At 38.5% G+C, this 27,181-nt stretch overlaps 1 protein-coding gene across 1 annotated transcript in view; it reads left to right on the top strand.

Annotated features, from left to right (window-relative positions):
* The window catches only part of MYOM2 (myomesin 2), an 83,190-nt gene that overhangs the window by 3,339 nt on the left and 52,670 nt on the right, over positions 1-27,181 (top strand). Inside the window, exons 2-11 of the mRNA XM_026072060.1 lie at positions 4,560-4,693; positions 5,749-5,871; positions 7,583-7,721; positions 7,921-8,078; positions 8,977-9,069; positions 17,843-17,931; positions 18,011-18,061; positions 18,355-18,519; positions 23,575-23,736; positions 25,783-25,924. Coding sequence (XP_025927845.1) covers positions 4,587-4,693; positions 5,749-5,871; positions 7,583-7,721; positions 7,921-8,078; positions 8,977-9,069; positions 17,843-17,931; positions 18,011-18,061; positions 18,355-18,519; positions 23,575-23,736; positions 25,783-25,924 — 1,229 coding nt within the window. The 5' untranslated portion in view covers positions 4,560-4,586. The remainder of the gene's footprint in view (positions 1-4,559; positions 4,694-5,748; positions 5,872-7,582; positions 7,722-7,920; positions 8,079-8,976; positions 9,070-17,842; positions 17,932-18,010; positions 18,062-18,354; positions 18,520-23,574; positions 23,737-25,782; positions 25,925-27,181) is intronic.

Genomic DNA, 27,181 nt, shown 5'->3' with positions numbered 1-27,181 from the left:
TTGTTACATACATGCTATTAAATATGTAGAAATATATCTTTGTATAAACTGACTTGAGCAGTCTAATTCATCTGTCTTTTATATCATTAATCCTTAAAGGGAAGGGAATTTTGCCTGACTTAGTTTTTTGGGGGGGTTTGATAGTCTTCTGAGTGGTTTGTACAGCACGTAGACTAGCGCAGTTATGTCCACGGCATTTACAGTCATAGAAATAAATAAGAAAAAAAATAATGTAAGAGCAGAATGGTTCTGTGACCCACCAAAAGAGGGAGGACGAGATGTGAGACTAATTATTGTAGGACCATCTTGTTCTATAACTCTGGATCTTTACAGTAAAGTCCAGAGAAGCTAATGGGATCTGAATAGATGAAGTTCAAGGGTTGCTTGTGACACACTGGCCTTATTTTTCAGAAAGTTATCTGTAACTTTTAGAATCACATACCAGTAGAATTTGGTGAATAAAACTTATTTTTACTTTGTTACAATTATTATCACAATTAATTTATCTTTCTCTTGCAATGTTTGTGTGATTTTTTGTTGACTTTTCCATTTCCTGATGTGAAATAGATTTTTTTTTTTTTTTTGATGCACATTTCAAAGCATTGCATGGATCTTGCTGCTGGGTCAGTTCCACCAACAGACTTGTCAGTATAATTAGGTCTCTAGCCAGCTGCCAGTAATAAAATCTTGATTCACCTAAGTCAGTAACTTCAGTGGGGCTAAGCTGTCATCTGCTTATGTTATCTAACTCTGTTACTGGTATGTTGACTAAATATTCAYATATATTTCAAACATATCACATACGTATATTTCAGTAGAAAACTGGGAAAACAGTCAACAAATTTCCTATGAAGGCAATAGAAACTTCTTTCGTTCTAAACTCAGATACCCTAAATTCTGTGTAGACTTTGCTGAAGCAATTTTTACAGTGGGTCTGTGATTTTGCTCTTCAGATACTCATCTTTGCAGCACTATTAAGTATTAAATACATACTCTGCAAACATCGTTGTAATTAACCAGTGATGATTATTACATTTGGAACGGTTGCCAGGCAGCTCCCCTCTGTGTTAGCAGAAGGCTAAATGAGCCTGGCTGCTAACAAGGTCTGTTAATTGCTTGTGTGGAGGCAAGATAGGAGTGCTGGCTATGTGTTTCTGTCCTATAGGAGTTGGGCAAACATGCAAAATATCTGAACCCAAATTTTGAGAAATCCTGGCTACTGATTAATAGAAAAGATACACTAATTAAAAGGTAAGTTTTATATTTCAGGGAGAATGCTAAATTGTAAATAGCAAAGATATTGTCTCCCATCTCAAAAATGAAAATAATCCAGACTTTGATCTGTTCAAACATATGGGCGTTATTCTACAGCCCTTATACATCAGATCTGAATTAGAGTTATACATAGCAACATATAAATTGCATGTGGATGAATTCACAAAATTATTTAAGAGGGCCATGCATAAACATAGGTAGCTCTTAACAGCTGAGTCAGTCTTATAAGGAACCTATGGGTTTGCCCTTTTCATTTAAGTGAAAGGGCTAATTATAAATAGAAAAGAGGGAACATTATACCATTAACTGTCTGGTTAAGGTATGAACTAAGGGGAAAGTGAAATGTCATATGCACAATAGTCATATAATTAGACAACGGGAAGAAAACCTGTATTTGATGTCTGTGTGCATAGCATAACGTTATGAAGGGATACCAAAACTAGGAGAGGCTGAGGCTGCTCATGGGTCTATGCAGCCGTGTTCATGTAACTATGACAGTGTGGCAGCCCATATGATGAGGTCTGTGACAGCTCAGTGTTGTGTGAGGGCATCTAACAAAGCTAGCACCTCTGCAAGGTGCTGCGCTGTGCCATGCTAGCTTGGGACATGTCAGCTTTCTTATTTCACTAGACATGTGGCGATACATTTCTTTGAATGTCTCAAACTAGTGTTGTCAACCTGTTTTATTTGTCTTTTGGTATCTGGTGTTTTGCCTAAAGCTCTCATTCCTGAGCATGTGGTTGTAGCCCTCGTATGTCCCCCAAAAGGAATAAAAAAGTAACAAGAGAATATGCAGAAGGTGCAGTTATCAGGTGATAAATTACAAAAACTCATCTCTTTGAGGGTCATGACTTTTTTTTACTAAGACGGTCTCTGCAGGAGAAGACATTAGCTCTATTTAATTGTAGAATCTTTTTCTTGGAAAAGTAAAACTAACTGACATGAGAATGGCATGATTTGGGAGGGATCTGACTTAATTTTTGAATGCTTGAAACTAACCATCGCACAGCTAGAACGTATTACAGCACTTAATTGGTAATGATTATTTCCTCTTATCATTAATGCTTTATGCTGGAAATACTGGTATTTGCAGCTACTTTGCCATGTATTAAGGTTCAATTTTATAGTCTATAAAACATTTTTTTWAATTAATTTGGTCTAATCTTATAATACTTAGGCAAACTTCCCAAGTAAACACATAAAATGGAGTTACCTACCAGATTAAGAACTGCAGTCTTTCATTGAATCATTTTATGTTTTTCTTCCTAGAAGCATGATATACTGTATGAGAAATTTAGTTCTAACTTTTGAATAGTAAATTGCCACAATGAAACATATGAAATGATTTCTTCTGCAGATACAGTATATCTGGTAATACAGCTAGCAAAAACATTAAAAAATCACAGTTGAAAAATTCATGCAAAAGTCATGAAAATGTCTGTAATTCTTCAACATTTTTATTGCTGATTGTTTCCCATTCTCAAATGGGTATTTTGCAAATAATTTTTCATATCATGAGATAATAATTATAACTCCATAATGTAACAGAAAACATTGCTTTCAAAATAAGTAATAAACATTTAAAAACCTATTTTCAATGATATTTTATGGAACTAAATTTATTGCACATACTTTTATTACAATAAGAAGAGATTAATRAAACCAAAAAAAGTTCTTTGCAGTTTGAACGTTGACAATGAAGTAGTGACTGATTTTTTTAAAATGAGATTTGGTTAAAAATTTTTAATTGAAACTGTTTGTCATTTAATTTTAACATGTGTACTACTCATCTTTTTTCCCAAAGTGCATGTCTCTAGCTATATGGTATGAAATAGAACATGGATTAAAATCTGTCAGTACCACTGCCTTTGAAATTAAGTAAGAAGAGCTTACATTGTATCTAAATCAGTTTACAAGATTTCTGTTCAAATCCCTTTGAGTTTTGCATTTTATATGTGTCATGAAGCTGCCTACTTATGGGACTTTCAAATGCAAACGTTTGGTATCGTTCTAAGGATTTTACTCATAGGCAGGTTCTGCAGTGTGTGCAGTGCCCAGTGAGGATGGCAGTCATCCCCTTTCCCTCTTCAGGTGGCCCCCGGATGAGCTGGCCTGGCTCTGTGTGCACTGTCCAAAGCCATGCCTCTGCCTTTACACCAGCTTCTGGAGTGGAGCTGCCAGACTGCATCCCACCTGGGAATAGCCAGCGCAGTCCCCTTACATTTCAGGAGGAAACTAGGTTTTATTGGGGGATTTTATTTGCGGGATTTGGTGCAAGCTGTTTTATAGACTTTATATGGGGAAATTGCTTCCTTTGTCACTGAAATGCAGCCATCTCTTGGGGAGCGTGCCGCTTGCTGATTGACCACTGCAATCCCTCACAACCATTTGGGCCAAGTGTCCCAGAAATAAAGAATCCCATATCTGACTGAAACTGCAAATGGGACTTAGAAAAGCAGACTGTAAGTACACAAGTGGACACCAAGCCAGGACATGGCTGGTCACATCCCCACTTCTGCAAAAAGCTGTCTGTGTATTTCTAATGAGCATAAGTGGGTAGCGTCTCTGGCTTATTTTAACRCCATGCTTGGGAATTTGCTTAACTCTGGCTCCGTGGAAAACACACCATCCATGGAATCACTCACATACCTTTTGGGAGCTCCCAGAAGGCTTCTGAGCACCTTCTAGCCAAATGCTGTGCTTTGGAGAAGGTCCCCAGGAGAACAACAAGAATCCATGGTCTAGAAAAGATAACTCATGAGGAAAGCTTGAAAGAACTGGTTTTGTTTAGTTTAAATGAGAGAGCTCTGACAGGAGCTTTGAACAAAATCTTCAGATCTTCAACTGGCTGCTTCAAGAGTGGGTGAATGCAGTCTATTTTGTGTTTTTGTGATGAACTAGTCAAGAAACAGTGACCTTAAGTTACAAGGGACCTAATAAAAGGTTGGAGGAGCAAAGCGCTGAAATGCTCCCAAATGCCCCCAAAGCTGTGGAATTTCCATCCATGGAAATTTCTAGAGGAGGTGTTAAACAGCATGTGCAAAGAAGGAGGGAAGTGATCCCCTCAAAGTCTCTTCTAGCTCTTTCATCTATGATTCCATGATTCACTGTTTGGCTAATACGATACAGCCTGAGGTGCCTATGCATACCATTGATAGCATTATTTGTCATAAATTGATGGAATTTTATACATTTGTGTATGTACACATATATGTGTATGTATGTAAAAATATCAGACTTAAATGTCGGAAATATATTGGTAAATGTGATTTTATTCCTTATAGGAACTGCTGTTTGTAACAGACTGAACTATGTCATCAGTAGTGGTGCCATTTTACCAGAGGAGACACAAGCACTTCGATCAGTCCTATCGCAACATTCAGACAAGATATGTACTTGAGGAATATGCAGCAAGAAAGTAAGTACCATGTATTTCACAAATGTACCACAGAGAGATTTCTATTTTGGGTAATCTGTTTTTAGAAGCAAGATATTTACAGATTCCCTCCCTGCCTGAAAAGTCTTTCACTAACATAATTAGACTTTCTAGCTTCACAGCAACTCACCTACACAGATCTGCTAGATCCCTTCTGTTTACTACCTCCAAGTTGGAAATTCCTTCCTTTAGGCTATGATTAAAGCTCATTTTGATTTAAGAAAAATAATTGGAATTTATCTTAAATCAGAGAAGCAATATTTTTACCCATCATCCCTGTATGACATGAGAATATTTCTTGTCCTGAACTTGGTTATTCCAAATTACGGTTTCTGTTATTTAATTTCATTTTTTTAAAATTTTCATTAAAAAAGTTTTAATTCCTCTAATTTGAAATCTCGGGGTTTTATCCACAAGATCCAGGTTCTTTGTATCTCAGACTGGAGCTTTGACTCTGTGTTGCTTAAGAGTCACTGTCTTCCCCTTTCTGTATTTAAGGTAAATAATTACCTGATTGCACCCTAGTGGTGTAAACGGGAATTAACTCGTCCTTTGGTCCCAGACCTTTTCTTTGTTGGACTTCAGGGCCTCATGTGCTTGTCCAGCTTTCTGTGTGAAAAAGGAGAGTTTATGAGGAAGTTTATGTGAAGCTTAGAAATGTAGGAATATTTAGATGTTGCTATAAGGATTCTCTGTGTTTTGTATTATAGATGGGCTGGTACCTTCGTGCTTCACTGAAATGCCCATACCATAGCACTAAAGGACTGGAGACTGGATGAATATAAATTTGATAGAACTGAATGAAGTAAAATGACTAATGATCCCTAGTGACTGATAATGGGTATTTAGCCTCTGAGGGACAAGTGGGAATTGGCGCACCCTAGTAGCAGTGCAGTTAATGAGGAATACAGAGTAGGTTTCTCACTGAACAATGCTCAGTCCTGGCATTCAGCTCATTTAAAGTAATTTCTTTGACTTCTGTGAGTTCATGTTTTACCATAACTGCTGGGTTATAACAATATCTTTTATATTCGAAGGGCTGCTTCCAGACAGGCTGCCTATTATGAATCATCTGGCAGCCTGGGAAAAACGACATGTAGACTGTGTGCCAGGAGGGCACGCACCTTGGCTCATGAAGCAATGCAAGAATCCAGGAAAAGGTAAAGCTCTGTTGGTCCTATCTGACCTGTGTGGTGGCTCCGATCCCATTTAGTATCTATCTTTTGCCAGGGTTCTTTTCAGAGTCAACAAGACTGGAGGCTTCTCCATCACTGTTCTTCACTAATCTATTTTGGCTGGAATACTAAATGATTGAGTGTCCTTTTCAATCTCATGTTTCAACCCAGAGTTGTTCCCCACTGCCCAGTTTGACCTTTGAAAACAGCATTAAAACCAAAAGAAATTAGAAACTACATAGAATCCAAAATTAACTTTTCAAACAAACTTACTACACTATTCCTGCATTTCTGGGTGAGATCAATTTAAACATTTCGAGTTCTTTCTTTAGTATCAAGARGGCTTACTGTCACATCTCAATTACAGCCTTGATATGAAGTCCTATACTAAATGTGCTGACAGCAATGTTCCTGTTAGTGAATCTGCATGTGTCTTCTCTACCATACTCTGCAGTGACTTCACCAAAGACATAGACAATATATGCTACAAGAAAGAATTTTGTTTTCTCCTTTCTAGAGAATGTGTAGAGAGAATCATACACATTCATATGTTTCTGGTACTTTGTTTTGAAAGATATATCCTAGAAGCTGGACGTTCCAGGAAAATCAAACTTGTTTGCCTACTCGGTTGTTTTTGAAACTGTTTTAACCTCTATCAATATAAAATAATACATGGCAGAACAAGGCTGGTATTTAGAGTATGATGAAATGATGCAAAGAAATTAAAAAAACCCAACCAAACAGACAAATAATAGCCTGAACTACAGTTCAGTGAGGTTCATATAAGTCTTCTTGTTTGCTTCAGTGCATATTGGGTTATGCCTTAAGAATCTTATTGTATTCTATAATGACGGTCATGCGAGAAATTTCAGATATTCAGCTCCTTTCTTCATCCTGTTGGCAAAACAATGAGTTGTATAGGCTGCTTACTGAATCAGCACAAATGGAAGACCTTGGGCTATCTCCTCCAAATTACGTTGATGAGATTTTTTTTAGGAATTTTGAAAAATCTATGCAATCAGTGTTTTCTCACTGTTACCCAAAGTTGCTCACTCACCCTTTTAAAAGCCACAGGTTTCTCAAAAGCTTGCTTTTTCCTGGCAGTTTCTGCAATACTTTTCACTCAGTCTTATCCAAGAACAGCTTTCTCACATGCAGCAGTTCATCAAACATTGGTGAACTGCATGGTCTGTATCTTTCAGGTGAGGTCAGTTGATAGAGCCCATGGAGCTAAATACAGTGCTTCCCAGGTGCTAGATCCAAGGGTATGACATAAGCAAGGTGAGCGAGGCCCAGCTCGTTTCAGTGTGTGACGTACGTACAGAACATGCCTTCACTCCCCTGTCCTGTGCTTTCACTGGGAAGGAAAATCAGGGGCCAGAGGGATGCTAGCTAGGTTCTTGATCTTGATGACCAGAGGACTAGGACTGCAGGGTACCATGTCATAGGAACTATACCAGTTTCTAAGCCTGAAACTATGGCCCCACACATTTCAGGGGAAGGAAAGGGAAGCAAAATTCATATTAATTTCAGGTTCTCATTAGGATAGGCAGAGACACTAAGAATAATTCCTAAACCAGATTTTACATGCTGCTGATAGAGTTTCAGAGCCCTCAGTTGCCTACTGTGTATGAGTGATATAATCTTAAGCTTCATTTTAAGTTACTCTCACCTGATTCTTTTTCTTGTCTTATAGAACTCATGAGCAAAAGTCACATGTAAGTGAAGAGAAAAGGATCCGGTTTGCCAGTGAGTTGTCTGCTTTGGAAAAAGAGATTCACACAGCCAGGCACCGTGCTAGAGAACATCTGGACAGACTTGCTATACAAAGGATGGTACAGTGCTGAACAATTTTTGTTCCTATTCAAGCAGAATTATAAGATAAACTGCAATTTAAGTCTGTGTTTCAAATATGAGTAGTAACTTCACATCTTTTAATCTTGTGGATTTAAGACTAAATCTCAGAGCCCATTTGAGTCTGGTGCTAGACTTTTTTTTCTTTGTCTGCCTTCATTTCTGTTCTGTATTCAATAGGTAGAAGAAAATATGGCCTTGGAAAGACATGCTGTTGAGGAAAGCATAAGTCAAGCTCCTGAAATTCTAGTGCGCCTGAGGTCTCACACTGTCTGGGAAAAGATGTCTGTGAGTCTTTGCTTCACTGTACAAGGATTTCCCACCCCTGTTGTACAATGGTAAGAGACTGGCCTTTCACAGGCCTTGAAAAATGTTGTTAAGCTTTTTTCGTTTGAAAGTTATGGCATAACTGATAAGTATCACATAAATAATGGCTATGTTAAAACCTGTTTATAATCCTCATAGATGGGCTGGATCATAGCAGTTGATACTGCAGTGGAAGGAGTGGGAGGACACATTGCTCAATGGTTCTGTGTAGTGTGAGAGGCAAACTCGAATATTTCAGAAAGCAGACTGGGAATTGCAACTCTAGGTTTTTTTGTCCATCAGTTTCCTTGATGATGAACTAGCAAAGGGCAAATATACTGCGCTTACAGGCTTGTTGCTCAGCCTGGGTAAACTTGCACAGCACCATTGCTGTCATGGACAGTACCCATGTTTGTGTTGTGTCAGCCCCTGTTAAGGTACACACTGTTTGAGTGTAAGGTCCCTGAAGCTGCCCTCCTTTCCACATGAGTGCAGTCCAGTGGATGTGAAAGCCCCAGGATGAACTATGAAGACCTAACCTGAGACATAACTTTGTTGCTGCTTCCCTTTTTTGAGCTGAAGTGCGTTACTGTAATCTAAGATGCAGTTTGCTTCCCACCTTGTGTCAGGACTAGTGGACTGGAAAGTTCAAGTCACTCACCACCCTCTCTCTGTTTCACTGCCTGCTCCCTGGTTTGGGTGGGCAGGTTCTTCTCCTTCCACGTTCCTCCAGCAGTGATGGTCCTCCTTTGCCTTCATGGCCCCACACATGTCTCTCTGTGCATACTGGAAAATACTGTGCTCAGGTAGAGAGTATTTTCAGAGAGAGCGGTCAGATGACAGTAAGTGATATCTGGATGTAAAAAATCTACTTAATTATTGCAGTGAATAGTAGCTGCTCTTAATGAGTTAATTTTTCTTGATTGTCAGGTATAAAAATGAGGAACTGATTACCCCTGCAAGTGATCCAGGAAAGTACAGAATTGAGAGCAAATATGGAGTACACGTGTTGCATATAAACAGGTAGATTATTCTGATGGATATAACACATTTTTATACTCTATACAAAATATTTTTTATCAAATATAGTTGAAGTCATACAATGGCTGCAAGAAAGTTGTTAAATTCAACCCACTTAACTTCTGCTCTGTTGGTACTCATATTTGGGCCAGAGAAAGTTCACTAAATAGTTGATATTAGATCATTGAAATAAAAAATTAGATATTTCTATTATTTAACTTTAGCAATCTGCAAGTGGATAGCAAAATAGAGGTAAGTAGCTAAAAGAATTAGTTCCTTTTTTATTAGAATTATATCTCTTTGTCAGTCAAAGTGGAATATTATCTGTATATTTTATGTTCTTCCCAAGATGAAATTCGTTAAAGTAAGAAAAATTTTAGCTGGTCATGACAAGTATACTTGATCCTCAGAATTTTTTTTTATTATATGGTAGTATGTTCTGTTTACTTTTTGATCTCCATTCTTTGGTCTCCAAAAACTAAGTATTTACTAAAAAAAAAAAAAAGTTCTAATTTAATTCATTGTGTTTTGCAAAACAATGTTAATCTTGTGGTACAGTAAATGCCTGGGTAGAACAGCTTCCCTAAAATAATCCTAAACTGCCCTAAACAATTGAAATATTGCATGTTAAATGTGACATGGTGCAAGATTTTTTTTAACATAAAAAACCTAAAGAAAAATGAAGCAACTGTGGTGTTCAAAAAGAAAATTAATATTTAGTACAGAGACACACAGACAAAAACTTAATTTTTCCAGAACATGAGCATTAGCTGTGCTCAAACAGCTGGAATATTTGTGGCTGAAACTTGGCCAGCCAAACATTTCACCTTCTACCCCCTCTCCACCTGTTAGCAGTGGAAAGAGCCCTGAGCATGGCCTTGTGGCATTAGAGCAGAAAATGAGTGCATCATTCCTTGTGCTTTTGGGAAAGACTACTTGGCTCTGACAGCCTCAAAGGAAGTCCAGCCCAACTCTTCACCTTTCCATGGCTTGTCTGGGGATGAAAGGCACATTCAGAAGCTGGCTGCAATAACTGCTCTAATGTTGCTTAAGTGATCCTCATCTCACACTCATACTAAGATTAATCATTACTAAGAGATACTAAGACTACCCCCCAGCCCGTGAGTAACTTGCTGACTGTTTGCTGCACCTGTGAGATGTCTCAGCATGGCTGATCCATCCCATCTACATTATTTTTGGAGGTCAGGTTGGGAGGACAAAAGATATAAGCAGGCCTCCTCTCCTGCAATCCTCTCCCTTGCAACAGGGTGAATGAAAACACTCTCCTCTGTCAGGGGGTGAGCGGCAGTTAGGAGATGAAATATAGGCGAGGTCCTGCCAGTGAGCGGCTGTACTTACGCTCCTCTCCCTTGGTTCACGTTCATGCTTGGYGAGTGCGGGTGCCCAGTGCTTCCTACACAGGCTCCTTTTGTGACATGAGTAAATGRCATTTTGCAGAAATGAGAATCAGTATAGATGCTGCTGGGTGGCTTTTTGAACATCTATAGCTACTGCTGAAGGGTGCTAATGRCTTATATCCCCTCGATGCTTTTTCCTCTCTTTCCTGTACCAGTCATCACAGTCATGTAGACACTGTCCATAACGAGTTTCATGAGTGTTCAGACCCACCAGTGCTTATGCAGACACACCATAGTGTCATTTATTGGCACCGACTCAGATTCTCACACCCACCCATAGTCACCCACTGGCAATTACCTGGGAACCGTGTACAAGGCCCAGATCTGTACATAGTCACATGGGCTCAGTCACGTTCAATCAAGCCGCCATCTTCAGAGATGCTTGCTTTGTTTCTCTTTCCTTCTATCCAGCAGTGCATTTTTTTTGCCAACTAAAGATGCCCAGCTGCTCTCTGGCAGGTTTTACTTCTCCACTTAAAAAAATATTGGGGGATCATAGGCCCAGAGTTATGATTTATTTACCATAGTTTTATACAGTTTATTAAATTAAAATTTCTAAGCTTAAATATATCTATTACCACTTTATTTTATTCCAAAACTTGAGCATGAACTGTACAGTGCTTCCCAAAAGACAGAAAATCAACATGCAGGAAACTGAAGAACATTTTGACAGTGCTTTTCATTACTGTTATTGGGTGTTTCTTGTATTTCAAAACAGAGAATTTATAGCTGGTTGGTTAATATATACATATTCTTAATGGTTTATATATAAACATATATCAACTAACTCTTCAAATATCTGTCTTCCATACATATCTCTATTTATCTATATATATGCATATTTGGAAAGTTATTTTTTTCCTGGGAGTAGAACAGTTAGGATTTTCTACCTATCCACTTCAGTACTCTCCTCAGCTGTTCATACCAAAGCGCTGAGCTGTATGTCATCTGATCCACAGCCACTCAGAACAGCCTTGGAATTTCTTGGCCAGCTTCTTAGTGCTTCATTGGAGCTCAGGGAATGAACTTTTCCTTCTGATGCAAGTGTGATATTTATTCCTATGAGTATTCTTTGATCCCAGTGGAAAAATTCTTGAGGCGCCAAATCCAGAACGTCACTGTGTCATTTTAAAGTGGTAACTGGACACAATTTCATCCCCCTATTTGCTGTCTTTGAGGGTCCATAAGCCTACAGAGTAACCAGATCATTTTCATTTCTCTGTCTCATATTTTTATGATGTCCTGTGCTCAATTTACTACATTTTCTGCATTCATTCAACACTATCATTATCATTTACTGCCGCTTTTTTGCTTCTTCAAGTATTATTTTAGTGTCTCAGATGGGAACTTGGGTTCAAGGTCTCCCTTGGGCAGTAAAGAAAAAGTATTTGAAGCTTTCTTTGTAATTTTTGCACATCTCACAATTATAGGGGCAGAGACATTTCCAGTCTGCACTGTGGCAGTGGTCGATCTTGTTTTTTATCTCACTTCTGATAGATGATCCAGAGGACCCTGAAAGGAGCCCTCTGAGAGAAAGCTACTGGTAGTTGAAATGACTGATACATATCTGAGAAAAGGAGGGTTTGTTTAACTTGTATTTCTTTACTCCACCTATTTCAATTATGAATGGTCACATAATATAAGAAAAGATTTCTATATCAGAGATAATCAAGGTGAAGATGCCCTGTTGCCTTATAACACRGCCAAGGAATATGTTGTGCATTAGTGTCTATCCTAGTACTTAAAAAGTACTTAAAAGTAGCACCCAGTTGGTGCTACTTGTTTAGCAACAATTTTTTTAACCATTATGCCTAGGCTATTTCTCTTGCTGATAGTAAAGTCAAATGACTCTTTAAATGACTAACTTGTCTTTATGCAACCCTAAATGGGTATATTGTGTTTTCTGATATGGTACTGGGGCACAGAAGAGACAGCAGTGTGCTCTGGGTGTCCCTTTGCCCCTCAGTGAGCCGGCAGGTGAGCTGAAACGGGTGAGATGGTGGAATGAACAGAGAAGGAAGTTTGATTTTTCCAGAGTTCTGTCCATGTGGCTGCACAGTGCCAAATATGCACGGCCCACAGTCTGGCAGTGTTTTATCTTCTATTAGGGCCCTCTTCCTTTCCCATTTCATTAAATCACCATTTAAGAAGTGCCTCTAATTGCAGCAGGGAAAGATTTGTGGTTGCATCAGCAAAAAATGTGAGGCAAAGCCAGCAGAGTGCAGTGTAATCCCTGCTGCTGCTTGGCATAGCTAACCCACCGATCAGGCGCTTGGCTCCTAAGAACCACCAGCGTTTCTCTAAGAAAAAGGCTTAAAATCTGAATGAACCTTCTTTGCTAACTATTCTTATTTAACAGATGACACTGTGCAGTCTGTACATAACTATTTTAGTTTCATTAGGCATAAAAGGTTTGAAATGATTTAATCTGGAGATGCAGAGAGGGAGGCCTGCTCTTTCTCCTGCAGTAGGTAGAGGCAGGGCAGAGCGCAGGCCTTGCGGCAGAGGCAGGAGATGTGGCCGAGACCGAAGGCAGTGTTTAGCAGGCAGAGCCTTTGGGCTGTATGGGGCAGATGGGGTGATGACACACTGCAGCTCCCAAGGCTTCTCAGGTGTGCAGTACCAGTGTGTGTGTAGATATAGCAGGTACTTCCCTTCCTCCGTCCTTGCTGTAATGAAATGAAATGGTCTGTGATCTTCTGTCCTGTTGGTCACTGTCCCCTGTAAGCTGCAATACTTGGGATCTCTGTTTGTCTTGAGGCTGCCACTGCCTCTCAGTAGCTCCCGTTTTTGATAAAAACAAACAAGCAAACAAACAAAAAAACCAGCAAAAAGTCAAATTTTGATCATGCCTATGAGCCAGTAGTTCTAGAGAGCATTTCTGCTTTTTGCTGTCATATAACCATAGCATTGAAGATAATTTTGTCATCTGAATTCAAAGGATACAGTTTGAACTCTATATAATTTACTACACTCTGCTTCTTGTTCTGGACATGGGCTGATTTGCAATCCAATTCAGGCAAAAAAGTTACTTCACTCTTAACTTCTGTGTTTAAATCTCCACCAGGCATAGGGATGAATACATGCATTTTAAACAGGTGTATCTGCCTGGGGAATATTCTCCACACAAACATTAGCACTTCAGAGCCTGATGTGGATTCAGGGCAATTTAAGTTTCACAAAAAGTATTAGTGTCTTGGGACAGGCACAGCTTGGCACTCACACTTCAGGGTATCTAAATGTACTCTATGCAAATTTTGTCTGACCTTTGTAAAAGCCAGAAAACACATTCTCCATCATGATGCAAGAATCACCATTGGAGAGACCACACCTTGCCTCCTGGGTAGATTAAATACAATTTCTAACCGGTCTTGAATCAATGCTCTTTGCAGCGCAGTTTAGGAAATCTAGAGTTTTTTTGCGTACAGGAAAGCAGATAGTTTCCTGAATAATCCTCAGTCTGAGTATTATCTGACACCAAAGGAGAGTCAGGACCTGATGTAACTGGCCATCCTTTCCAACTTGCTTCAGAGTGTGCATTAAACCAATGTGCTATGTAGCTCTCCCCACTAAGCCCATACAATTCCACCATAAGGTTCAAATGTAGTCTGCTGAATATCAGGCTATTTGATATTAGGCTGATGTGATTTATATGCTGGAAAGTCGGATTAGAGAGCATAGCAAGCAATAATCTATTGTAAAATGCTTTCAAAGCAGTGACCTCCAGAAAATGGGTAGAGTTGTTGCAACTTTTTGAATAGTGGACTGTGGAATAGTTACATGTGTTTATAATGACAGCAAGTACCTTGTTTCTCTTCTTAAAACCAAATGATGTTGTGAGAGTGTGGTCAGTAGTTTGATCAGCAGTTTCTTTTCTTCTCCCTGAGGAAAATAGTTCCCACTCCATCAGTATTCCAGATGATTTCTGTCAAATTGCTGCTTTCAGACTTTGAGCTACTTGTGCTAAAGAATATCCCTTTGTGAATATCCTGCTTGTTCTAGTGGTTTTTATGATCATATTCTGTTTTCTCTACCTTGGAGACCCTCAGAAATGGGAAAACCTTGCAAAGAGATGTGTTTTGCTGTTGCTTATGAGAGAGCAAGGATATGGGGAGGAGACTGAGAGTAGCACCACTCTATATCGATTTGAAAAGTTCATCAGGTATCTGCCATTCTGCTTGCTCATTCTAGGGAGACAGCACTGCAGCTCTCTCACCTCTGAATTTCTGATGCTTTGAGTGGTTAAGCACAGACTGGGGCTCCTTGTTTGTTTACAAAATACATTTTTCGAGTTTCCTGATTATTTGTCTGCCACCTTGTGGTTACTGATAAATCACACTTTTAATCCTGAATCCTACGTAATTCTTACAAAAACAGGTTCCTGTTGACTGTTGTATCTGGTTTTCACTAGAAAATGAAGCCCATACTGAAAGCAGATAACCCCTTAATTATTTTAAAGCAATAGCTAATCAGAATGAACCTCAGTTTAGATGTACTGCTATTTTGTCCTTGTTGATAACACTCTAAAACGACATCAAAATGTTAAAGAACAGTGAAGCTGTATTTGGCAGAAGCAAAGCAACCTGCAGCAAGGTTTCCGCTGCCCAGCCAGGGCACATGCCTGGGGAAAAGCCTGACGGCTGTGCTACAGCATATGCCTGCCACCGGCACCTCGGAGTCGCACTGCTGGGCTATGCCTGCTGCAGAAAATTAAACACATCCTCTGCTACAGAGCCCCCCTGGCATGGGATGGGCTCTGCCCATACCGGTAACTTTACTATCCCTCAGGACAGGGCAGCTGCATCCAGCCCATCCTCTGGGAATGGTCCCTGAGCCATGTGACCTCCTGAGAGCGCCCGGTAATCCTTTGGGAGAGCTGGCACACACCAAAATGTGCCAGGGGCTGCTCTGACACATCAGCACTACGGTGATCAACATCCAGTTTCTGGGCACATTCCTTGGCACTGTTTCAGTTTACAAATGTATATTATATCTTATTATATATAATGCATAATATAATAAGTAATATACAGCCTGTAATCTGTAATATATAATATAATGCATAGTGTATAATATATTTATATATTATGCCTTAAAATAGACTAAAATAGATGTAGTGTAGAGTGTCTGGAACTCTGTAGAGTTCCATTGTAGTTAATACTGCAGTGCCCCTTCTTGTGAAGACTTTTGAGATGCCTAGCTTGGTGTTAGCTTGTTCCATTAGAGCAAGGCATTGCAGGGGCTGTGAGGAGTGTATGAATTACACTCATTTAAGTATACAGGTATTACTACGTGACTTTTACTTGCTTTTGGCCTTTTTATCACATGACTGTTAATATTGTGAAATTAGGATAGTAAAAAAATTTCTCATTTTTAAGAAGTTAGTGGAAAGAAATATTGTCAACTCAGATAGCTTTCAAGCAAGTCCAGAATCAATTAAGCTTTGTATAGATTTGTGAACAGGTATTGGCATTTTTTTAAATCCTTCCTGAAAACCAAAAAAACCTTGAAAAAAATCTAGCCTAGCATTTCAATTTTCTTTTTCAGAATTACTTTGTCCAGACTATAGTAAGACACTCAAGGGCTTCACACCCAACTGCAGGTGTTGTTGGTTAAATGAGCTAATCTTGGGACTTACCACTGTGGCTTTGGTAATTAGTTGTATGATAGACTTGGTATTTTGCTGCTTTATTTTGTGAAATATGTGGCTGAAGATTTGCCTCTAGGAGGAGCTATGAGTCCTGTACGTTTAAAGAGATAAAACTCATTTTAACACACCTTCATTGAGTTGTTTCAGGCATCACAGTACAGATGGTATCATTTCTGTGATATGACACTGTCCAGAATATATGCACGGGCTGAAAAGTAGGTGTCTGATGTACCTGTCACTGGTGTCACACACCACAAAATCGGCATCCTGTTATGCAGTTTACATCAAACACTTTCACATATTCTTTCTTCATTCACACCTGGGATATATAACCTCTTAGAAGACAAGTGCAGCCATAATTTCATCCCTTTCATCTGACAGCTTCCAAGAAGATACAGATTCATTCTTTTGAGGGAAGCTAAGTGTGTGATGCAGAACATTACAGCTCATCACTGGCAATTTCTGAGTGGCCTCCATTAAATGCACTGGAACTACACAGAAACAGGATTCAGTTGTGTGTGTTTCAGTTAGCAGTCTATGAATAACTGACTGCTCAACCTAACAGAAATCCCAAGAAATAAATTAAAAAAAGAATCACCAATTTTGTGAGACACAGACATATTTCTGAATACTTGGCTAATAGAAAAGTTGCAAAAAATATTGAATTGGGCCAAATCACAAGGGTTTTTTTTATTCAAAACCAAGATGTTTTTTCATACTGGAGTATTTAGTATGTTTCTGAAAATAAACAGAAGTAAATTCTGAAATAAATGTCCTTTTGAATTGAAATGGTCATTTTGAAATATCAAAATGAAATATTCAAACTTTTCAAAATTTTTTCTTTCTTTGTACCAAGTTGTTTCAACATAATTGAGGATATCTCATTCTACCCAAATCTGTGTATTACCAAAAAACAGCCCAAAATATTTTTAACCTTTTCTAGTCAGTGGCTTTTTATATTTATTAGAAACATATCAGATAAATTACTTCAAATGCAAATTTGAGTAACTGAACCAAAAAAATTCACAGAAAGAGTTGGTTTCCTTTACTTTACCTCAATTTAATGTCAGGATAACACCCATGGACTAAATAAGAGAAGAACTGGGTTATAAATTTTGTGCTTAAATCTTAACTTTTGTCTTTATATCTGATAATGTAACTTCCCCTTCAAGGAATGATATAGTAAGGGAGATATTCTGCCATCAGTCGCTATATTGCATGAAGAATTAACTATGTTTTGTTTCATTTTCCATTATATTGTCCTTGCATAATAAAAATCTTTTCTTACTTATAAACAAACAAACAAACAAAAAAACAAAAAAAACACAAGCCAAAACCATTTTGCCCAATTAATAGTCTAGGTCAGATTCCCTGTTTTTATATCATTTCCTCTGGACTGCCTAAGAGATATAAGAGAGGCTGCAAATGCCAATAGCTGCCAGCTTGCAATAGCCATAGAAAGGGGAGATCATTTCCAGTTTGCTCAAGTTAATGCAGCCTGCACTGTTTCTGTGATGAAACTGCAGCAAAACCAATACCAACTTTCTGATGGTCTTTCATCAACTTCTTGTCCTGCCTGATGCCAGCAAAGAGCTTCACACACTTTGCTTGGGTTTGGCATATCTTGGTTTGTAATATCAGTCATTAGGACCTTATGAGCATTGTTTGTATTTACACAGTCATCTGTTTTTCTCCTTCCCCTTTTCAGAGCTGATTTTGATGATTCTGCTACCTATTCAGCAGCTGCAACAAATGTCCATGGGCAGGCATCAACTAATTGTGCTGTGATTGTGCGAAGTAAGTCCTACTTCATGATTAAAACAAGAAATAAATACTGTGCTCATTTTGTTGACTCGTTGCTGTCTGTGTTTTAYAGGGTTCAGAGGGGATGAAGAGCCTCACCCAGCTGGAATAATGCCCTTCCACTGTAAGCAATTTTTTTCTTCTTGCTTAGATAGTTTATATACTCTTATTACTGGTCAGAGTCAAAGTAATATTCTACAGATTAGAAAATTGGATATAACTTGTTTCTTCTGGCTTAGCTTTCTAAGCATTCAGTCACAATAGCAACTGGCTAGATGCTTTTAATTTCCAAGTTGCATTTCTAGATCAGCATAAAGTATAAGAGAGTTCCAGCTCCTGTTCAAATTAGACAATAATCTGTTGGTTCCAAGTACATTTTACTTATACTCAAGAATGTTTTGATTTTCTCATGTATAGTGCCCCTGTCATGTGATGTTTGCTTCACCCATATTGATGTCCARTTTCTGGAGAAATTTGGAGTCACCTTTGGAACTGAAGGTGAAACATTGACCCTTAAGTGCTCTGTGTTGATTACCCCAGAACTGAAAAGACTACAACCACGTGCTGAGTGGTATCGAGATGGTAAGTTGTTTTTTACTGAGGTACTGCATCTGCCCCCGTATACATGATTTTCAGTTTTTTTAGATGCATATCATCTTTCCTTGAAAACTTTGTGGAAATTTGTATTCACCAATTACAATTATCTTGGCTGAATAATATCTCCTACTGTTCTGGAGAATTATCTTAATTGCCATATTTATGGAGGGGGAAGAAGTACATGACATGATAGCTACAGGTGATGCAGGAAAAGGGGACAGTTCAGAAGAACCCGAGTCAAAAGAGATGGCTTTATGCTCAGTTTTGAGCACCTGTATTGTTAGCTGTGGGCAGAGAAAACCTCACATTGTCTTTGGGCAATAGAAGCATTAACTGTATAGGAGCACCTAAGATCTACAAAGATCTGAAAGCAGGTCTTCATTCCAAGAACACTGTTGTGCTCCTGAAGATGTGCACCTCCAACCACTCTTCCCACTGCATGTCTCTGCAGCAGAGTGGGGGATGTTGGCTATGATACTTATCTACATTTGTTTTTCATGTAACTTCTTCATAAATTTATATTCCACACTTGGATTCAGGAAGGGCTCTTACAACTAAACATGTCATAAGAACTAATTAAAGCTTTTTCTTCAAAGGACTGTGGGTACCAGTAAGTGTTACAGCTCCTGTGGTTTAAATGTTTAGCTGCCTTGTGTAGCACTGACCCATGTTAGATTTCTGGGTGTCCTGCTCAATGCAAAGGAAAAGCTAGGAGCTGAGTAATATCTAAAATAGTTACTACTATTGTAGCTACACACTAAAGAGAATATAATACAACACAATAGTTAGACACTAAATAGAAGCTACCTGGAAAATCAAGGAGGAAACACTGAGGAGAAAGGTCTGGCTTAAAACATAAGACTTTCAAAACTAAATTCAGAATACAACAAATAACTAATTCCATTTGGAATTCATAGTCTTGAACTCTCTTTAAATTAGGTGACTTGGTCAACCCTTTCTTGAGCACACATTTACAAAAGGAGGAAGTGATCCTATATTGTCTAATAGTGCAATGATTATAAGATTTACTCACTAGGTAGAGATGCAAACTCACTTCCCAGATTTGAACATGCTTCATAATTGAATGCTGTGACCACTGAGCTGAAGGGTGTTCACAGAGCAGTAAATTAATGAGGTGTGGGTGTAGGCCTCTATTTCCATATCTTGTTCCAGTATTTATTGTGAATTTTATGTTAAAATGTGTTTAATTTAAAGTGCAGAAATATTTATTGGAGCAAGGCCTGGAACACAGGACTTCTCTGTGCTGTACAAGTGCCATGTTGATACGTTGCTTTCTTTCTCTGTTTTGTCAGTGAAAAACTATGTCATGCCAAATAAAACAGTTTTAACTGGAAGTACCAAAAAACACTTAACTCAAGCATGTTCTACAGTCTGGTGGATGGTACACTAACTCTGCATGAATAACGTTTGTTCATTCCACAAAAAAGGTCTTGAAACATAAAACTAAGTACTTAAAGTTCAGTAAACTGTAGTAGATATTTAGCTCACTAGCTCTCACCACGCACAATGTCTGCATAGGATTCTGAAGGAAATATTCTGTTTGAGGATATAAGGAAAGACTTGGTTACTTTTGAATGGTGAGACCTTTCTCCCAAGGGACCACATTTGAGAATGGAGAACTGATGTTAAGACTGGTCCCAGACAAGCTGGTAGAATTTTCCATAGTTGTCAAAATGTGGTGGATAAACTAAGAACTGACAAAAAGATTAATAAGGCAGTCAAGAAAATTCAAGATTAGGAAATGCAAAAAAAAAGGATTCTTACATAGCTGCTAGTTAAGCCTTTTTTTCCCCATATATTCTATTTTATTTCACATAGATTCACATCTGACACTTCAGAGAATAGACTGCTATTTACTCTTTCACTCCTATTTTTCTATCATTGTGGATACTTGATTGTTTGGGGCTATTAGGTGCTACTGCAATGAAAATACTTAAAAATGGTTGTTTTGTTTGGTGAATAATCTAAAATCTGAGGCTTATTCTTGAATCCAAGTTCTATTCGCACTAAAGTGTACAGTGATTTGTAATTGCTATAAATAGAGTCTGAGGTGACCTATCTGTTTCAATGGTACCTTTAGTTTATCTCCTCCTGGGCCCACCTTACAGGTACCAAATCTCTGAACTTTCTGAATTTCAGAACAAATTTCGTTTTTGGAACTGTAGCCATGAGGAACTGCTAATTATCTAGAGATGCCCCATGCTGTTCCAATTTTCATCTAGTGAGAATTGTTCTAGTTGTACAGTTAGGTGAAAACGAGCTTTTGGCCCTTTCGGTTTAATTCTTTGATACCAGTGTAATTTCTTCTTGATGTGTAATATTATGCTCTTTATGTTTCTACTTATTTGACATAACACTATCTTCTCTGTGAAAACCTGAGGTGAAAATATGGTCTCTTTGAAAGCGAATAGATTTTTGCTAGTGACTTGAAATAGAAAGGCTTTTGCCCCATTATGCTATAGATATTATAGGAAACAGAATGATATGAACAAGCTTAAAATTATCCATCATTGCATATACATGGATCATGGTGTGTGTGCATCAACAGGCAGAACTTCGTCCCAAACCTAGCAGGAATTCATGAAATATGAACCTTTGCTATGTGCTTGAATTTCCTATGCTGAGTCTCTGAGAACTGGAGGCAATGCATAAATGTAAATTATAAGGTTAATAATTCGTTCAACAGTATGAGCTTTAAAAGTGCTGTTCTTGGAGAGGTAATGTTTAATTCTACTCTTGTATTAAGACAATCTTTATTTTTCCTAAGATTTTTATGTTCGTATTAATCAAGTAACAGCAACTAAAGCCTTTAGATGGATCAGAGTGATTTACTTCTATTAATTATACACAAGAGAAGTATGTGTTTATCCAGAATTAATAAGCTTCACACAAGTGCTTGTCTACTAGACTCCTAAGGATGTGCAAGTCAGCTGAATCAAATCCTTTGAAAATGTTTGAAAACTGACAAACATGAGTACTACATCCACAATTTTTGGCCCACTTGGAACAGTTTAAGATACTGAAAGAACTATATTGAAATAATRCTTCAGGAATGTATATCCAACCTGCATACGAGTTCAGCTTGTGATAGAAGCTTTCTGTTATTGATCTCTAATGTAATATAAATATTATAAAGCTKTATGAACAAATATTCTGCAGTCATTTATACTGGAGTCTAACATAAGATAACTGGAACTCCTAGGAAAAAAAACATCAAGTGCAGAATTTGGGTGAAATTTCAACAGATCACAATACATGAATTGGGCAATTAAGATGAAGAGAAGCTTCAAAATATAGTAATTTCCAATTCCATATATGAATTATCATCAGAGTAATATTTTAGGGAAAATATCTGTTATACTCATAGCATCATGGGAGGGTTGAGTTACAGTGTCTTTGAAGGTTAGTCTCTTCTGGGTTCCTTCTTTGGTAGATTCTCAGAGAAGTGACAGAACAGAGCATATGAATAGACTGGGGGTTTGAGCGCAACAGTGAGTCCCTGGAATTGTCACATTATGATGACGGCAGGTACCCACTCATGTAGCATTTCTGAGTTCCCTCATGGCCTCCAAAATTCATTCTTTGTCTTGGCCTTATTTGGAAAGTCATCCATCCAACTGCATTAAAAAAGACAGCCCTTGCTTTCTAAGGGGACCTGGTGGGTCTTTGGTCCTGTGAGAAAGAAAGAGATTTTTCTGCTCTTACCAAAGCTGGAATGTTCTGATTTGAGGTACATGCAAATGGTGGGACAGGATGTGGATGATTCTGGCCTTAATAGACAATACAAGTTTGCCTACATTTGCTTTTCAGAGGTGCTGGTCACTCAACTTCCTTTTTTACTTCATGATTTTCTAGAGAAATCATATTTTGGTTAACTGGTTAATATTAGTAAAGACATTTTGTGATTTCATTTAAAATTCTTCATGACACTCTACTCAAAGKCTCTCTCAGTACCATTGTGACTTGCATAAGAAGAAGGGGACATGTAGATTTTCTAGGTAAGGATCTCATGATTAAGGATCTCATGAGAATGAGTGCAATTGAATTTATTTTGTATGCTTCTCACAAAACAACTGTATGCTTAGGTGATCATGTAACTTACTGCTTTAAGTTTTAGTAGCCTGTGTCTTATTGACATTTTATCATCTGAACACAGGCCGCTTTTAACACCTTATTATGCAATACATAGGTAACTGGGCAAACTGATTCCTCTGCAATTGTGTGAGTATGGGCTCCAAGCTGTTTTTAAGCAACAGAATAATAAATATCTATAGATCTCCAGCTCTTTTTAATACAATTCTGCTGCATTGATTAGAATAAATTAGTATGGAGCAGGTCTTATGGAGTTAAAATAAAAAAATAATCCAATCAATTATTGAAAGAAGGTGATAGGAACTCTCTTGACTAGCGTAAAATATTCTGCTCATATTTTTGCTCTAGTTCACTAGGCAATCAGATTAATTTACATTAATCATGGGTCACCACCTCTCACTTGTGAGAAATTCAAATTTAATTTCATTCACTGCTCAACAGGCATGCCTTGAAGAATTAAATTTAGTGCATATTTATAGCAATCTTCAGATTAGATTGAAATCTGATCTTTAAACTTGAAGGAAAAAATTGAGTAATCTGACATTTGACCTGAACAGATAGCAAAACTTATTAAAAATGAATCAAAGTTCCATTCTACATCTCTTACAGTGTATGGAAGGTTTTTGCATGATTGTTTTAAAATGTGGATTAATATTTTTCCCTGGCAGTGTATTAGAAATGATAGTGAAGGGCATTCAGTCCTGCTTCTGTTGTTGGCACCTCATATTCTCTAAAATTCAGCAATGAAATAAGTTTGGAGGGATCCAGTTTAGTCTCTGTAGAATTTTGATAACATCAAAGCACTGTGACTCCAAATGCAGCTGGCACAGAGACCCGTCTGTGCCCCTGACCTGCACAGAATGGCACTGGGAAGTTGGTTGTTCTGGTCAGTGTGGGAACCGGCGCCTGATGGTTCTTCTCTTCCAGACGTGCTAATAAAGGACTCCAAGTGGACAAAGTTGTACTTTGGAGAAGGCCAGGCAGCTCTGTCTTTCACCCATCTGAACAAAGATGATGAAGGTTTATACACCCTGCGTATGGTTACAAGAGGTGGGGTGAATGAGTACAGTGCATTCCTGTTTGTCAGAGGTAAGGTTTTCATTTGTTTCTTRGGGAGAAATTAGAAAGAGCAGCAGGAAAAGTAGTTTTATTTAAACAATCTCATCTAATGAAGAAAGTGTAAGAGAAATCCAGCATTTTGGTACTTTATAGTTGTTTGATTTTCTTTATAGTAGTCTGTGCTAGAAACAAGACAGTGACATCACATGAGTGGGGAGCTTCAAAAGGAGTTTGCTTCTGAAGCTATTTTCCTTCCTGAAGAACCAGAGAAATCAATCTTGTGAAGAAACATTTTGTTTCCTCCTTCACTGTCTCCTTTATCTGGTAGGGACTAAACATCCTTGAATTCTACCTGTCCTCACTGTGATGATTTTTACTCTAGAGATTACCAGATAGGAGTGGACCTTTTCAGGCATTCTCATGTCCTGTGCCTGCACTTAGAAGGAGGCAGAGGAGAAAGCAAAAGAAATATTCCCACCAATATATCAGTCACAGACAGCTCAGTAATCAGAGGAAAGAAGAGAAGTAAAAAAATTGCTCACTGAAGAAATACAATGTTCACAAGAGGCATGGATAAGAGAAAGATAAATATATTAAAATAGAACAGAATTCAGGATTTGCCCTCACATTTGGATATACAACTCTCAGTGAAGTGAGAATGAGCTCCTGTATGCACCTCTGGGCAGAACTTAGTTTCCTTTTTTTATTTTTATTAAAAGATAAAAATATCTCTCACTGAACAGTTCTATCACTCTCTTAAATACTTTGGACAAGACCCTCAGTAGTAGCAAACCGGAGTAGCCTCACTGAAGCCATTGGAGCTATACTAGCTGAAAACCTAAATAGATCTGACTTGTTCTTCTTAGAAATGTGTTGGAACGTATGTACCTTGCACAATTTTTTTCCTGCCAGTTTGTGTGTGGTGGATGGTGATTAATGTTTTTTTGATGGATCACTGTTAGGTACCTCTTTGGTCTATTTTTACTCTGTCTGATCCCTTYGCATGCACGGGACCCTGGACTTAAGCTATGTCTTCCCTGGTCTATGGTGTCCTCTGTCAGCCTCCTTCTTACCTCTTTTCACATGGGCTGAGATCTGATGTTACAGTGTCATTTTCATGTGTACAGTCAGGTCCATAGATGAGAAACCTTACAAGAGGTTGCAGGCCTGATGCTGAGCACCAGCCTTCTAACAACTGATTGCTTTTGCAATATGGCAAATATTCTCAGTCCCCTAGGGTTCCTCCTATGAGACACCTCAAATTCAGTGCAAGAGACACGCGTAAAGCACAGCAAAGTACAGGTGCCTCTTGGCAGTAGGTTCTAGAGCCACAGTGGTTCTTGCAGATATTTCAGGAAAAATTTGAGAAACTACCAAGATTTAGGTTCAAATCAAACTTGAAACTTTCGCATGGTTATTTCAGCAAAGGGAAACCCAGAAAGTGATAATTTTGGACTCTGTCTAGATGTCTAGGATGTTTACATGTTATAAAGATTTTTCCTGGAGGCAGAGAGCTCTATCTGTTAGGAGATTTGATTAGCAATTGTGGGTTCACACCAGTCAGCTCCTCTCAGATGAAGCCACACACAGGTATCTTAATGAAAGAACATTCATTACTTAGGCCTGCTCATATTGTAAGACTTAAAATAAAAAGTAGACTCAAAAATGTGCCAGGAGTTTACAAACTTCTTATTCTTTAAGGGGTCTGTTTTCCCTTCCTTCTTTGCTGAGTACTTTGGGCTGATCAGTAACCCACTGATATACAGCTTTTAGTGGGAAAGATTATCAAAAACATATGGGGAAGTCAGGCATTTAAGTCTCATGAAAAGTAATGGGTCTTTGATGCCTAAATCACTTTTCTACCTTCAAAAATATCCCTGAACTTCCTTACCTGATTAGGGGGATAGACATTATAGGCTTGATTCATTAGTGCAGTGAATTAGTCTGCATGGAAATCTTTGGGCTCCCCCTCATAGAAAATAATAGCACAGTGAACTGGAAATCTTCCCTTTTGTCTTTGTGGTATATTTCAGAAGAATCAGGATCAAAACTGATTTATTTTTATTTGTAATCCAGATGCTGATGCATTAATCGCAGGAGCACCAGGGGCACCAATGGATGTTAAATGCCACGATGCTAACAGAGACTATGTTATTGTTACTTGGAAACCACCAAACACAACCAGCCAGAGCCCAGTCATTGGATATTTTGTTGACAAGTATGTAAGCATCGGGATTATTTAATTTTGTTTATTGCCAGAAGCACATATCTACTGAAGGGAAAAAAAAAATTACCACTTTTATCTTATGATACTTGTGTTGCTTAGTTATATCTTTACAGGCTCCAAGCACTGGAGCCCAGTTGTCTACTTTGTTAAATTACTAGAATGTTCCTTGGAACAGTTTTAGCCTAGATGATCTAGCACTTTCTTAGGAAATTTCTGGGCACAGCCTGGAAGTTAACAAGGGCAATGGGATCATTCCCAGTAATCAGTTTTCAGGCAGCCACCCTTTATCAGAGACAAAAAATGTTCAACAGCATGGGTTTGGCCAAATCAGAGAACGAGCGAGCCCTGGCACTATTTGACTTATAGAAGCCAGAATCCATTAATCAGATTTAAGTCTCTTTAAGCTGTACATTACAGAAGCTGAAACCTAGAGTTTATTACATGATCTATTTACTTCTGCCTTAACAACAACATAGCATGAATTCAAGGCATGGGTTYCCAGGAGCTGGTGGTTTAAATCGGAAGGGCTGTTCTCACTCCTACTGCCTGCTTTGCACATTGCTGTGGGTTCAGCTCAGTGCAGGCAGCCCAGGACCAGGGGATCCAAGGGCTGTTCTGCATCTCTTCCTCTGAAGCCCATGCTTTTCCCCTGTAGCTGGAGCTAAACATCTGATCCTTAGTGTTTGAAAATAACAGTTGGCAAAAACATTACTGAAGTAGTTTAATAATGTGTAATGCTCTACCCTTAAAAGCAACATTCGCGGCCCAGTGCTATCCAATATCCTATAATTTGGTCTAATTCAGAGACAACTGTCTGGAAATTGCTGGAAAATGTTGGTTTATGAATGGCTGTCAGTATGGGGAAATTAGCTTGGGCCCTGAGGACTCTATCATTTATATCCAATTTGTGCAGTGCATAGATCATGGGAGCATTTCACCTGTTATGTGTATAATCTACACAGCTGTGCCTTTTGACATTTTGCTTGGATTACCACAGTGCCTAGGAGTCCTTGACCATGACCCTAGTTTGCTGGGTGCTGTCAGAGCAAAAGGCATTCTCCACCACAAAAGCTTATGGCAGTATGAGACAAAGGAGATATGTGCAGACAAAGGAGATATGTGCAGACAAAGGAGGCAGTGTGAGGACATCACCGTGCTTCACGGTGACTCCTGCACTCTGTGGCCCAACCATTGTTGGAGACAAAAGCACAGAGGTGCTTACTTAAAAAAATAATGAGAAAGGGATGG

This window comes from Apteryx rowi, unplaced genomic scaffold (genome assembly GCF_003343035.1).
Source record: "Apteryx rowi isolate R43461 unplaced genomic scaffold, aptRow1 scaffold_335, whole genome shotgun sequence".
NCBI lineage: Eukaryota > Metazoa > Chordata > Aves > Apterygiformes > Apterygidae > Apteryx > Apteryx rowi.
Note: the sequence above shows the minus strand (reverse complement) of the source record. Positions and strands in the feature narration are given on the sequence as shown.